The sequence below is a fragment of the Hemiscyllium ocellatum genome, chromosome 4 (genome assembly GCF_020745735.1).
Source record: "Hemiscyllium ocellatum isolate sHemOce1 chromosome 4, sHemOce1.pat.X.cur, whole genome shotgun sequence".
In the NCBI taxonomy this organism is placed as follows: domain Eukaryota; kingdom Metazoa; phylum Chordata; class Chondrichthyes; order Orectolobiformes; family Hemiscylliidae; genus Hemiscyllium; species Hemiscyllium ocellatum.
The window spans coordinates 34,822,013-34,838,230 of NC_083404.1; the positions used below are offsets into that span (position 1 = coordinate 34,822,013).

Genomic DNA, 16,218 nt, shown 5'->3' on the forward strand with positions numbered 1-16,218 from the left:
ACATTAGTGAGTCAGGCAAAAGCAACATACTGTGGACACCAGAAATCTGAAACCAAAGCAGAAAGTGCTGGAGAAACTCAATAGATTTGGCAGCAACCATGGTGTGAAAAAAACATATAATGTTTCAAGTCAATTATGACTGTTCATCAGGATTGCTTAGGGTATTGCTGTATATGTGATATTTCATAACACTGCCAACAACACTTTCCATCGCATTGCTGATAATTGAGTCAACTGATGGGATGGTAATTGGCTGGATTAGACTTGTCCTGGTTTCTGTGGATGATAAATGACAGGAAAATTTTCCACATGATTAGGTACTTGACTGTGTTGTAGCTGTACTATAATAATTTAGCTTGATGTATGTCTATTCCTGAAGTACAACTCCTCAATACTATAGTCTAAAGCTCACTGATCCTGGCTTTGTTCTTTTTTAAGGTTGAACACAATGGAGGTAACTGCACCTACCACAGAAACCCCGATCCCTGCTTCATACCTCAAGATAAGGAGAATATTTTTCACACAATCTTTGCTTTCTTCACTAAATCTGGTAGAAAAGTATTGGTAAGTGAAGCTTTTCAAAGTTTAATAACAATATGTAACATGGGTTCTCATTTGAGGTAATGGAATAGGATACAGAAAATTTAGTTTGTCCATCAGATAGCATAATAAAAAGGATGAACCACAAAGTTAGTAGTAAGTTAGTAAAAAAGAAGGAACATGAATTTTTGCATAAAGTGTCACTCAAATGGCTGCATTGCATCATGCGCTAATTATGAAAGTGGATAAGATATGCCCGGGGTATTAAAAAGAAACAACAGCTTGATTTTCTTTTTCCTCTGTCCCCGACAACTTTTCTTGTTCTCACTGACTATATCTGAATTTGATGTGGCAAGTAATGTTAGAAGTTCAGTTATTGCCTCACTGGTGATCTGCTCCTTGATAGGACCCTGTATGTAGAAAAGAAAGTTTTGGGGCCTGGTGGCAATGTCCCTGTTCCTGACCCAAAAACTCTACATTCATATCCAATTCAGGATCTGAAAATCAAGTTAAATGCATTTATAATGTTACCAAACAAGTTGAAGATAGATTTCTACGTGCTTCTAACAAATGCCAATGACACGCAGTGAAAGTGGGGAAGATCCCTGCCCAGTCATGTGCTGGAAAGAAATTGGAGCTTTTACTATCATTATCTCCAGCTCCATGCCACAGCATACATAGAAAAGGTCTGTGTTGCCATTGCAACTTAGACTGCCTCAACTCCACGTTGATAGATGGTTCTCACTTGATCCACTGTACTCTTGTTTGGTGTGACTCCACACTGATAGATGAGTCTCATTTGATAGCAATGGCTGACTCTTGATTGTCTGATCTGTATCCCTATCCAGAGACACTGGAAACCAAGACCAACAATTCAGGCATTCATTATTTTGTCTTGCGTGTAAAGAATTCTTATCTTCATGAGGATAGTACAGGGTTGCCAACTGCTCTTCAGAGTGAATAACAATGAGAGGGAGGAGATAAAAAATCTCTATGCTGACTTTGAGCTGTGCCTCTGTAATCTTAGCAATAAGTTGATCCACAAGCCACCAATATGACTCACCTCAACATTGGTTGGCAAATTGTGAAGTGTTCATATTAACTAAGAATAGTGTCTTTATAATGCCTGCCTCACAAACACAAACATGTTCAACAATTTGTATTCTTGTCCATGAACGGAGTGTACAGAGTCAGGAAGATTCCAGGCTCTGTGAACCTGGCGTTTAAAAGTGTCTGCCCAATCATCAGGAAGGCTGGGTGACCCCAGAATAATAGAATTCCTACAGTGCAGATTGAGGCTAATTGGCCTGTTGGGACTGCATCAATGCTCTGAAGAGCATCCCATCCAGACCACACCCTGCCCCATCTCCATAACCTCAGCCAATCCATCTAATCTGCTTGTCCCTGGACACCATGGGGCAATTTAACATGGCCAATCCATCTAACCTGCACATCTTTTGGACTGTGGGTGGAAACCAGATGATCCAGCAGAAATCCATGCAGACGCAGGGAGAATGTGCACACTCAACAGAGACAGCTGCCTGAGGTTAGAATGAAACCCCGAGCCTCTGGTGCTATGAGAGAGCAGTGCTAACCACTATGCCAATCTGCCTCTTACAGAAGTAATGAATAGCTCTAGCATTGTGTCAAAGTTATAAAAAGGAAGAGTAAAGCACAGGACACTCATGCAATGCTAATGCTCCTGACATATACCTCATGCCACATCATAGTGGGCAGCATGGTGGCACAGTGGTTAGCATTGCTGCCTCACAGCGCCAGAGACCTGGGTTCAATTCCTGCCTCAGATGACTGACTGTGTGGAGTTTGCACATTCTCCCCATGTCTGCGTGGGTTTCCTCCGGGTGCTCCGGTTTCCTCCCACAGTCACAAAGATGTGCAGGTTAGGTGAATTGGCCATGCTAAATTGCCCGTCATGTTAGGTAAAGGGGTAAATATAGGGAAATAGATGGGTTGCGGGTTGGTGTGGACTTGTTGGGCCGAAGGGCCTGTTTCCACACTGTAAGTAATCTAATCTGAAATGAAACTTGATTTCACATTATTCCCTACAACTAACTTATAATTTCTTATAACTTCTAAGTAAACCTATGTTTCTCTACCCACCTCTCCCATGGCCCTTTAAAACCTCTATGGCGATTCATGACCCATTACCACCACCTTTGGTAATTAGACCTTCATGCCAATTCACCCTGTATCCACCACAGACAGACCTCAGCATTTATACAGCGATGAAATAAAGTTTAAAAGTCTATTGTAGACTTCTCTATATTAAAACAAAGCATTTCCTATGTAAGAAAAATGATAATTTTTACAATCCTCAACCAAATAAATCCTTATAAATATCATTCAAGTACAAGTCCCAAATAACAACAAGCAATTTAGAATTCATAGTCCCACTTCAAAGAATGTATAATCACTTGCTGTGTTCAATCAAACAGTGAAAGAGCAGGCATCCTACTATAATAATGGAAGGTTATGAAATCAGTCATGCAGAACAAACCCATTAATGCAATTTCTCTGGCTGATGTCAACAGACTGAGTGAAATAATAAGGAATGATTTTCGAAACATTACCTTTTTCCAAATGTATAAGAGACATTAAGGCCTAAAGGACTTCCTTTGGTAGGTTCTGTTGACAGTTCCTCGAAACAGTTTTTTCCAGGCTTTTTGATAGGTCCTCTTGACAATTGCTTTGATACTGAGTTACTTTTGGTAGGTTAATTGATTAGTTCCAATACGCTTGACAATTAATTAATATATACACTTTTTTGTGCACATTCACATAATAACAATTTCAAAAGGCACCTTATCCTTCCTCACACCCAAATATGGCCTACATGCTCTCTCCAAAGATATCCCAAGGCCATATCTCTCCGAAGACATACTCTGGCTATTGGAAGAAATGCTCAAAGAACAGACCCACTTCTCGGGTTTGCACACTGCTACGCTACAGCCATCCAACTCGATTGGAGGCAGATTCTGATATAAGTGACCAGCTACCTTTAGGAAATACGTGAATGAAAGTTCCCCTACCCCAAGAAATTGAGAAGAGTCGTGCTCCACCATTTTTGACATGATAGGGAGGTTCACCATCACAGTGAAAATCCAGGTGTTAGTATCCCACCAACCAAAACTCTGCTGCTCAGTGGAGAGCCTATCATTTGTTAAAATAATACAAATGTGATTCTGTGCTTAATGTTATTATCAGACAAGCCAGAAGTTAGATAGGAACCTTGTTTGATAGACTATGATTTTATCTGGCTTACTTTTAATGAAGTGTTCTCTCTCTAATAAAGCCATGCAGCAGATTTTTGCTTTAATAATGAAATGGGAAGTTTAATACATAAGAAATGATGAAAAAAATAGAGTAGTTGAAAATAATAATGCAAATTCAAAGATTTTAAACTGGCGGTAAAATTATTATCCCATTAATCTGAAAACAACTTTATAAATTGTAAAAAACAGCTTTAATATAGTACCTAAGATACCGTTCCTGGTACAGTTTCCAAAGACACAACTCAGATACTACTTATACCAGAATCCCTGTATCTAACATCTTGGTAGGTTGAGTCCTAGATCCAACCATCTTCAGCTGTGCTTTAATCAATGACCTCTCCACGCCACCATTAAAAGGTCAGAAGTGGAATATTCATTGAGGACCGCACAATGTTCAGCTTCATTCACAACTCATCAGATGCTGAAGTAGTTCATGTCCAGATGGAGCCAGACCTGGGCAATATCTAGGCTTGGGCTGACAATTGATAAGGAACATTGTGCCACCCAAGTGCGAGGCACTGACCACCATTAACAAGAGAGAATCTAACCATCACCCATTGACATTCAATGGCATTACCATCACTGAAGTCCCCTACTATGAACTTGCTGGTTACCATTGACCAAAACTGACATGGACTAATCATATAATACTAAATTGCAAGGAAAGTTGTCAATTGCTTATATATGTATACACTAATTCATAAAATATGACTATATTATCAGAAATAAAGCAGTCTATTGCATTCATAAGGTCCACTACAACTTAGTTACATATCTCATTCTTGTGATTTGTGTTAGAGGGTGAATTTGTCTTTTGTGAAAGCAAGTGGCTTATCAATGTTTTCATCCAAGATATTATCACCTTATTCCTGTCATTTTGTGTAAAGTAATACATAAAGGAGAGTTCACTGCTTCTAAAGGAAAATTAGTGAATGCATTCCATGAGACCCTGTTGTAATGATGTCATTGATCCATAAAGAACAAGAGATCATTCAGCCCATTATTTTTGTGCTCGCTTTCTGAAAGAGCAGCAATTTAATCTAGTTCTTTCCCACTGCTCTGAAAAGTTTTCCAATTAGTAGAAGTTCAATTTCCTCATGGTTGCATCTTCTTCCACCATGTTTTTAGGCAAGCATTTCAGAATATAACAAGTTTATGAATAAAGCTAGAATCTCCTTTCTCTACTGATTTTTTGGTACTGGAAATAAGTGCAGGGTCGGCCAGAAGGCTGTTTGTACCTGCTCTGCTATTGCTGCTCTTTGCCTCCTATTCCATTCTGCATCACTCTTTTCAACCAAATGGTGAGAAGCGATTCTTGCAAGTGAGTGAAAAATAAGCCTATTTGTTCATAATAGCATCCTGTTATTAGTTAGATTTGCTTCATTGACTTTTCCTTCTTTTCTTTTTCTCTCACTCCCACCCACCAGATAGAAACTAGATAGCGATAATTCCTAACCTGAAAGTCGGAGCAGTCGTTGGGTGGCTCAAGCTTGCCCTTCAACCCCTCGACATCCATCTTAGGATGTCACCAGTCACCAATATCTTCATGCATGCTGTATGAATACTAACTATCCACCAGTTTGTCCAAGTCCCTGTCGGCAAAGCTGGGTTCCACATTTCCTCTCTCCAGTCAGTGGGGAAATCAACAGAAACCATGAGTGCCAGCACTTGACCAGGTGCACTGCTAGGTTGCCAAGAAATTCCAGCACCAGGTATCTGATGGGATCCCAGCAGTGCTGAGTACTTGAAGCTGTGGTGAGAGGGAGGACACAGTATGTCACTGGGGGGTAATGCATACTAAGTTTGGGAAATCTACATGAGAAATCCTGCTTGTGAAACTTGAAAGATTTCAGAAAAGATTTACAAGGATGTTGCCAGGGTTGGAGGATTTGAGCTATAGGGAGAGGCTGAACAGGCTGGGGCTGTTTCCCCTGGAGCGTTGGAGGCTGAGGGGTGACCTTATAGAGGTTTGCAAAATTATGAAGGGCATGGATAGGGTAAATAGGCAAAGTCTTTTCCCTGGAGTCAGGGAGTCCAGAACTAGAGGGCATAGGTTTAGGGTGAGAGGGGAAAGATATAAAAGAGACATATGGGACAACTTTTTCACACTGAGGGTAATGGTACGTGTATGGAATGAGCTGCCAGAGGAAGTGGTGGAGGCTGGTACAATTGCAACATTTAAGAGGCATTTGGATGGATATATGAATGGGAAGGCTTTGGAGGGATATGGGCCGGGTGCTGGCAGGTGGGACTAGATTGGATTGGGATATCTGGTCGGCATGGACGGGTTGTACCGAAGGGTGTGTTTCCGTGCTGTACATCTCTATGACTCTAAGTAAAACCCTCCATGAGGCTTGCCAAAATTGACACTTAGCTGATTTCCAGTAAAATTCATACTTACCTATGTCAGCTTTAATGACAGCACATTTATAATCTCATGGAGAAAGAGAATTCTAAAGATCCGCAGCTCTTTCAATGAAGAGATTTTTCCTCTTGTCAATTCAAAGTGATGCAAAGTCTGGCCCAATGTTTTAGATTCTCCAACCAGCCGAACAACTTCTCAATGTTTATCCAGTCATGCCCCTTAAGAATCTCTAAATCAATTACTCTTATGAATTCCACAATACAGACACAGTGCAACCTGCTCCTCCCAGGAAACAATTGAGCCAACCTACACTAATGCTAATGCCAAAATAAGTTACTGACCCTACCTCCAGTGAACCAATTCTCCCTAATCCTCTCTCAGAATCCTTCAATTTTGAATACCTGTCAAATCATCCCTGAACCTTTTTCATCTAAGGAGAAAATTCTAGCTCTCCAGTCTCAATATTCCTCATTCTTGTTGCCACTGTTATAAATCAAACGTTTCTCCAAGACCTTGACATTCATTCCAAATTGTGGTGAGCAAAATTCGACACTATTCTTCAACCAGTGATTTAGACCCATACCATAGAGGTTGAATAATATTAGATATATGATTTTGAGAACTGGTTCTGCCAGTGGGAAGTGGTGCTTTCAAAAAGCACATCCTAAAAAATGTAGCTTGCAGTTTGCAATTCTGCAAGTATCCATTTTATCACAAAATTATCTGTTTTGCATATGTTTTATAACTGTATCATCTGTTTCTGTGCTGTTGCTTAATTGGTGGGTATAACTTCTTAATTTGCTTAGTCTTCAGAAGGTTCAAGCCAAGTATTTATCTGTAAAATGTAAGACAGATGTACAGAATCCAATTGCTGACATGATTATCTGTATCTCATTTCATCTAATCCCTGAAGTTGCCAGACTTTACTCCTAGCATGACTGATAGCATGGATTGGAGGATCAGGCATCCATGTTGGTGTCCATGGTTTGTAGTTCTTTCATTATTCTCACCACAGTTCGCTATGGATCACCATTCAAGAAAGTGAGAAAAGTTCTTGCACCGTTTCTGGACAATGCTATGTTGGATAATTTGTTAAATCAGTTGTGTAATTAAAGAATGTTAAGTTTATTTTTGTTTGGCTTGCCAATTCTTTTAGGATTGCGATAGGCCTGGACGACCCTGTTCAATCATCAACTGTCAACTTACCTCCATAGCAAAGGAAGAAACAAGGAATATCAATGTACATTTACTACTCAATACTGAAATATTGAAAAGGGTGAGTACAAATCATTTATTTTCTCCCCCCAGGTATACAGAATAAGACTCTGTCCTTTCAGAAACATGGTTTTTGAGGTATATAATGCTTTATTTTGAATTTTAACAAGTCAGCCAGCAGTCCTGAGTTGTATTGTGCTGGGGAGCACAGCACATTTTCATTTTGACACTCAACACCATTATTAAGCATTCCTCATTTTGTAACAACGTGAGTTTTGTTTTGAGAAAAGTTCCCTTTGGTCTGCCTAACAATGTGTCTAACCACCCCCCAACACTCCCCCATCACCTCTTCAGATATCTTCTGTAAATGTAACACTGCAATATTTCCATTTCCCATCCCGGGTTGTCCTTATCGCCTATTTGGAGTCAGGCTGTAACTTATTGCTTATTGGTTCTAAATTATGGACGAGTTAAAGGTAAAATGGTGCATCCACATGTCCGAACAATATCACTTTGGATTTTTATGACAATTTTCATCCCATCTGATAATGGTCTTGAAGCCCAATATTATGCTATTGCACAGTGCAATCCTATTCTCATCTAGAACTACTCTCCATCTCTCTGATTAATAAGGAACCAGCAAATAACTTTAAAATTCAGCAGCGGGGAATCTTCAAGGAATAGTAATCTAAGGCAAAGTTAATAGTCACATGGACAAGTGCAGATTAATTAAGAAAATAGCCACCACCTTCATGGAAAGTCACTTTTAACTAACTTGTTTGTGTTTTTCAAAGAGGGAAGAAAGAAGATTGATATGGCCAATGCTGTTGAAGTGATGCACATGAACTTGTGAGCAAAGTTATAGATCATGAAATAAAAGAGACAGTAGCAACATGGATTTGAACTTAACTGAGTGACAGAACAGCAATGGCTAATGGATGTTTATGGTTTAGAGGAAGATTTGTGGTGTTGAGTGTCCCAGGTGTTAGTGTTAGGACCCTTACTTTTACTGATATATATATTAATGACCTAGACTTTGGTGTAGAGTGTGAAATTTTAAATTTGCAGGTAACACAGACGTTGAAATCATTGTAAACTGTGAGGAAGATAGTGATGAACTTCAAAAGGCCATAGACAAGTTGGTACAATAGATAGTCAGATGACCGATGAAGTTTAATGCAGAGAAATGTGAGGTGATTCATTTTGGTTGAAAGAATTTGAAGAGATAATAAAAATAAAGGGTACAACTCTAAGCAGAGACATTACTGAATATGTGCACAAGTCTTTGAATGCGGGAGGGCAACAGAAGTTAGTTAATAAAGCTTACAGCTGAAAATGTGTTGCTGGAAAAGCGCAGCAGGTCAGGCAGCATTCAAGGAGTAGGAGAATCGATGGTTTGGGCATGAGCCCTTCTTCAGGAATCAAAAAACTGCTGTGCTTTTCCAGCAACACATTTTCGGCTCTGATCTCCAGCATCTGCAGTCCTCACTTTCTCCTAATAAAGCTTACAGTATCCTTTGCATTATCATTAGGGGCATAGAATGAAAAGCAAGGAGGTCACGTTGAATTTATATACAACATTATTTTAGTTTGGCCTCTGCTAGAGTATTGGTGTCAGTTTTGGGTGTCACACTTTAAGAAGTGTCAGGAAAGAAGAGATTCATGACGATGGTTCCAAGGATGAAGAAGTTCACTTATGAAGGTAGATTGGTAAAAGAAAAGTAAAAGGACATTTGGTGGAGGTTTTAAAAATCACGAGGGGTCTGAATAGAGTTGGTATGGCCCCACTTGTTGTTTCCTATTTATAGAGAATAACAGGGTTCAGATTTAAGTAATTAGTAAAAGAAGCAAAAATGTCATGAGAAAAGAAAAATGTTCACACGGCTTGTTGAATGTTTGGAACACTGCCTAAGTGAGATGGAGTCAGATTAAGTCCAAGAATTCAAAAACAAATTAGACTGTTAGCTACACGCAGGAAGATTGTGTGAAATGTCAGGGAGAAGACCAGAGAATAGCTTCACCTGAATCACCTAAGCGGAGAGCCGGTGCATACATGAGCAGCTTGTTTTTATGTTTTATTAATTCTGTATGACTATCCACTTGCCGTAATCGTGTTATAGAGCAAACTCGTGATTTGTCTCTTGCCTGGGCTGCTAAAATAACTGGAACTTTCTGGTGACAACGTGCACCAATGATGAAGATAGCAGTTGTCATTTTTGTATTCTTCACCATTTCCCCACAGGACAGTGCCTCAGTTATCCAATTCGTTACCAGGGCAAAAGGAATGGTAATGTCAGACTTGAGGATGGTGGAGGTAGCAGGAGGACTTTCTGAAGATGCAACTGTGAGTATTGCTTCATTTATCAATGTTATTCAAATACAAATAAGACAAAAAGGAAATAAACATTTATGGACGTTCATTGAAGTAGTACTGAAGCTGAAAGGCTGGGCATTTTTAATTGCTGAAATCAAGACATATTTCTAGACTTACTTTTTGGTAACGAACCTGGATAGGTGAAAGGGTTATTGGTCATAGCACATTTTAGTGTAGACCACAATTTAGTTAGGTTTAGGGTTATTGGTAAGAGAACATTTTAGTGTAGACCACAATTTAGTTAGGTTTAGAGTAGTTCTAAGAAAAAGGGACAAAGACTAAGAGTAAAGGTTTTTAACTCAAGCAAATCCAATTTTAAGCAGCTGAAATGTGGTCAAGCAGAATTGGATTGGAAAGAATTACTTGAAGGTAAATCAGTGTCAAAGAAGTGGAAGATAATCAGGGAGGAGCTAAATACATATATTCCAATAAAGTAAAATGGGCAGGAATCCTAAATATTGAGTGCTGCCTCAACTATCAGCCTGCCCAAATGTTCATAGAGTAGGTTAAAAAAAAGCAGGTATCATCGGAAAGAACTGAGTCCTACAAAAAGCCCAAATAGTGCAATTAAAAAAAACACACCTTCTCAGTTGAAAATGAGCAACAGGATAACTAAGGAAGCGCCAGGTCAGTTAGAGGCAATAATGGTAACCTGCATATGGCGGCACAAGCATTGACCTGGTTCTTAATGAATGCTATGTATCTGTTTTCACAAAGGAAGTGGGCAAAATAGACATTGCAGTTTAGGAGGATGAATATGACATATTGAGTAGTTTAAATTTAGTGAGGGATGCAGTTTAAGTTGTTCAGCATCCTTGAGAGTGGATAAATCACTAGGCTCAGATGAAGTGTAGAGCCAAGAGTGTGGGGCTAGAAAAGCACGGCCAGTAAAGCAGTATCCGAGGAGCAGGAATAGGAGTTTTGGGCAAAAGCCCTTCATTAGGAATTTCTTGCTTCTCAGATACTGCCTGACAGGCTGTGCTTTTCCAGCACACTCTTGGCTCTAATCTCCAGCATCTGCAGCACTCATTTGCGCTCAGATGAAGTGTAGCCCAGGCTACTAATGAAGATATTCAAAGGGTATAAAGAACTTATTATCATTAGCAGAGAAGTAAATAACCAGGAGGCATTGGTATAAATTAATTATGAGAAGAAGTAGGTGGGAATTGTATGAGGACTGAACACTTTCCCTTTGATTGAAAGAGCAATGTGGCTATTTGAAACTCACTACCTGAAGGGATGGTTAAGGCAGAAACATTTGTTGCATTTAAATAATGCTTGGATGTGCATTCAAGATAGAGCACCCCAAATGGCTCAAGAGCCAGAGTATGAAGACATTAATCTAATGATGAAACTTGGCAAACTTAGTATGGTCTGAGGTTTGCTGTGTTCCCAAAAGAGAGTAAAATTCTACAGGGGAAGAACAACCTGCTTAAAATTGAATTGAATTTAACCTTCATAAAAAAAAATGTCGTGGATCATATTTGTGAACTCACCAGTGACATGATGTATTCCATACTTTTTGTCATAACTTTAATATAAAAATTCCTGAATATTATTCTGTGGATGTGAAGACATTACCTGAAATTAGACAATCTAATCCCCTGAGTGTATGGGACAGTATTGTTGAGAATTATAGTAATTGCTGAAAATGTGTTGCTGGTTAAAGCACAGCAGGTTAGGCAGCATCCAAGGAACAGGAAATTCGATGTTTCGGGCCAGAGCCCTTCATCAGGGACTCACTAATTATAGTAATTGGCCAAACTTAAAGAGCACTGTCCAGCAAAAAACAAATAAATACAAGGAAAATGGAACGAAATAAACTCTACTTGTAAGTCTGAAATGCCATTGATATTGTCGAAAGTAATCGAGTGGATTGCATTGACAATGCTGGAATCGAATCTTCAATCTCAACATTCTATTTGACCAGTCCGTCCCCATCTCAATAAACTGTTTCAACCTTTTAATCCTATGACATCTGTGCTACTCCAACTCTGGGTTTTATATCCTCCAGTTGTTTTGCTTCACCATTGCTGGTTGTAACTTCAACCATTTAAACCTTGATTTCTGAAATTCTGGCCCTAAACCCCTTTGCCCTTCCAAATTTCTGCCTTTTTCTTTAATTTCTGCCTTTTTCTTCAGATAGAAACAAGCATATGAACACCTGCACTAATTTCATCTGTGAATCAGTGTCAAATGTTTGCTTGATTAAACACTTCGGGATATTGTGTGGATTCAAGTGGATACAAGTTTATTAGTCATTTATTATCTGCATTATGACAAGTAGAATCATAAAAAAATCACCTATTAATATCAGTAGTATTGTAAATAAACTTCACAACAGTAATGTGAAATTTATGACCATTGCAAGCAGTTAAACGATAAATACAGATTGTGTTGTTATTACAGGAGTTTGTGGCAACTTTCAGTTGGTACTTTGTTGCATGTTTATGTTGACTTACTGAGTTAGCAGGAACTTTGTGGAAGCAATTATTGGTAAAGTCTATTTTTGTATTTGTTTGCCCATGAACATGAATTGACATCAAATTTAAATTTATTTTAAGTCATCACTTGTGAAAATACTCATCATGATTAAAAAGATGTCAAGTTTATCTAGCTCTTCCCGTCCCCTTCGAGAAGTTGCTACATAGTTGATATTCGAGTGCATTTCTCTTTTTTAAAAATTTTAAAGTTCAAAAGCAGGAGGCGCAGAATGTCAAATCTGTTATAACTGGCAGTATTGTGGAGATTATGCAGGGGGGGGGGTGCAGGGGAAGAGACAAGAGGGTGGGAATATATTTGTTATGGGAACTGAGGGAACAATAGAAAAGGAGCCAGGTCCCCACCACAAAATAACATTAGCCACAGATATGTGCAAATATGAAAAATATTTGCTGGAGTTCCAAACCGCTCACATAATATTAAAACTAACTCAGAACTGGCTCCAGATGCTTAAATGTCCTTTAGTTATCAGCTACAGACTTTTAAGCAAACCCTTTACTGCAATTGCTCAACATAAACAAAGACCTTGACAAGCATTTCACAAGAGTACTAGAGCAAATCCATAACTTGGCTTCACACTAAGAGCGAGCTTAGATCAAAAACAGAGCTACAGGAAGTGCTGTTGCATAGTTGGAGTGAGACATTGCAGAAGTGTCCCTTATGGCTTTATTAATAGAGGCATCAAATTCAAAAGCAAGCAAATTATGCTTCGCCTTTGTAAAATATTTGGTAAATTTCAGCTGGAGTATTGTGTTTCAGAGGATTATTGCACCAGCTTTCAGGAAGGATGTTGCAGCTTTGAAGAGAGAGCAGACAGCAATCCTAGAATGGTCCCCGAGATGAGGAACTTCAGTTGTGTGGAGAAGCTAGGGTTATTCTTCGAGCAGAGGAAGTTCAGGGGAGGTTCAGCAGAGGTGTTCAAAGTTGTGAATGGTTTGGACAGAGTAAGCTATGAAAAACTGCCCTCACTGACAAATCAGTTAACAACCAAAGGTTGCAGATTTAAAGTGACTGGCAAAAGAACTAGTGGAAATTTGTAGTAATATCGAATGGCATTTAATCTACATGGTGGTGGTGGTGATTGTTGGTGGAGGAGGGGAGCAGGGTTTGGTGTATTGGTGGGTGTCTTGCCATCTGGCTGAAAAATTTACTTTGGGGAATGTCCACTTTTAAAGTATGACCCCCACACTGTAAAGTGGCCAGTGATGGGCTTTCCTCAAGATCCAGAACCACAGGAATTGAAATCCTACCGCTCAAGAGCTGATGACCAGAGGCTTGGAGGCTCATTGTTGTTGTCAGCACCATCTAAGCAGTGCATCATTCAGTAACCCAGGACCAGCAAAGGGTCAAGCCCACAAGTCAGTGAGGGGCACATTAGGGTTGCTGGCCTGCGAGGTGCAGGGGCTTGTTGAAAGAATGGGTGACGCGTCGAGGGTAGCACTGAGCAGGCCCTGTTTCCAGATGCTAGGCCCCTTGATCAGGTTGACAAAAGGACTACCCCTGAATCCCACAGGCAGACATGACAGTGTTTGCATTCTGGGCATCCAACATGGGGTCTGCCCTGCCTCAGGTGTGGGATGAGGCCAGGAGAAACCAAGGACTGCAGATGCTGGAGATCAGAGTCGGTAGTGTGATGCTGGAAAAGCGCAGCAGGTCAGGCAGCATCAAGGAGCAGGAGAGTCGACATTTTGGGCAGAAGTCCTCTTGTGTCTTTCCCGCACCTCTACGCAATCTCCAGAATACTGCCAGTTATAACAGATATGACATTCTGCACCTCCTGCTTTTGAACTGACTTTTTATAAAGGAAACAGCACTCAAATATCAAATATGTGACAACTTCCAGGAGGGGACTGGAAGAGCAAGATGAACTTGACATCTTTTTAATCATGATGAGCATTCCTGATGAAAGGCTAATGCCGAAAACATCGACTCTCCTACTCCTCAGATGCTGCCTGACCTCAGCCGCAGTTTTTGACAGTTGGATGAGGCCCTTGCATCAATTGCCCACCAGAAGGCTTCATTTGAAGTTGGAGTGAGAAGAATATCCCTGTGCCTCCCTCCCCCTCGACCAATCAGGTCAGCCGTGGGTATTCCACTCACAATCCACACACCCAGTTAAGTGAATCCACCCCGCCGAATATTGCTTTAATTTCAGACTCTACCAAAAGAATTGACATAAGCACAACAGGATGACTGGACTCCTCCCATGCTGTATCATTTAATGTTTCTAGATGGATTTTGGATAGTGGTTGTGTGCTGGAGACAGCCTCATTCCCTAGGAACAGTTTGCAGGCAGTCAGAGGTGGCCGAGAGCAAATCCAGGCAGTGTAAGATTCTTGCCTCAGTTTTCTTGCAATTTGTCCCAGTTGTAACAAAAGCAATTAGGCCTTCGAGGATCACTCCAAACTCACTTCCAGTTCTCCGTCTATGCCAATCCATGCCTCACCCTCCCTTCATGGCTATCATATACAACATACCAAATTATGCCTGTCTACCCATGACCACAGCTGTTCTTAGCTAACCCACGGCCCACCCAAGCATCCTCTTGGCCCCTTATAACCATATACAACATCGTGCCAACTCATAACCCCTAAACCCCTTTGTCCTTACACCAAGACAAACCTCAGGAACCATACTTAGGTGAAATTAATTTCTAAGTATCTATTACAGACTTCATAACATTAAAACAATTTTCATCAATAAAAGTAACCGTTAATGCATAAAATAGTCACCCTTAAATTTTAAAGTGTCCCCTCATTCTAGACTCACACATAAAATAAATTCTGTTTTATGCTGCCCTTGTCCTTCTAGGTGGCTGAGATCATACTTTGGAACATGGAGGAGCCTTGATCAGTTAATGAAGTAGATGGTACACTGTGCATTTGTGACAGAGAAGCCAAATACTTTACAGGGTGGATGGAGTGCAAATCAAGTTGGCTGGATAGTGTTAAGTTACTTAAATATTGCTGGAGCTGCACTCACCTCGGCAAGCTGGAAGTATTGCCTCACACTTCAGAGTTGGGTCTTGTGGAGAAGTGAATTGCTCACACGGATTTCTTGCCTCTGATCTATTATTGCCATGGTTTTTATATGGCTGGTCAACTTCAATTCCTGTCTTTGGTAATTCCTAGAATGTTGAAAGTACTGTAGTGCTACGATTCAGCAATGGTAATGCCATTGAATGTCAAGGGGAAGTGATTAAGTTCTGTCTTGGAAATGGTCATTTGCCTGGCACTCATGTGGCATGCATTTTACTTGCCCCTTATCAGCCCAAGCTTAGATATTGTCTAGTGTTTAATGCATATGGATACAGGATGCTTCAGAATATGAGAAGTCATGGATGATTTTGAACAATGTACAGTCATCAGGAACCATTCCAACTTCTGACCTTATGATGAAGCTCTTAAGTTGAACCAGCCTGGGCTAAGATTTTAACCTCCATGTCTGCCACAATAACATTACCTGTTCCTTCCTCCTTTTCCACCTCATTCTATCTTCTCCTGAAACTTTCACCTTAACACTTCCAGTCCCGGATGTCTCAAATTTCAAATTCCCATCATAGTGTTCAATTCCAACATGGCTTTGCCCTTTATTACTTTTGTAAGTACTTCAAGCGCTGATAGTCCTCCAAAAGCAGTGGTCCATCAACTCAATCCATTTTCCACATCCTCAATGCCTATTTTCAACATTGTCTAATCTTCTCCTTTACTCAGACTGATTCTTATGCAAACTTAAAGTCACCCCTGCTGATGACTCCTGAAAAGGTGAACTCCATAAGAAGAAATCATAAGATTTTAATCAAATGGATTAGTTGAGTTTAAAGTTATATCCTACTGTTGACTCTAGTCATTTGACCTTCTTTGATTACTGGTTTGGAATCCCTCTCAGCAGTTTGCTCCTTCCTGTTTCCTTCTGTTTGGTGTAATGTC

At 40.0% G+C, this 16,218-nt stretch overlaps 1 protein-coding gene across 1 annotated transcript in view; it reads left to right on the forward strand.

Moving 5' to 3' along the window:
• itga9 (integrin, alpha 9) overlaps positions 1–16,218 on the forward strand; it is a 388,873-nt gene that overhangs the window by 341,932 nt on the left and 30,723 nt on the right. Inside the window, exons 24-26 of the mRNA XM_060822924.1 lie at positions 439–564; positions 7,355–7,474; positions 9,656–9,757. Coding sequence (XP_060678907.1) covers positions 439–564; positions 7,355–7,474; positions 9,656–9,757 — 348 coding nt within the window. The remainder of the gene's footprint in view (positions 1–438; positions 565–7,354; positions 7,475–9,655; positions 9,758–16,218) is intronic.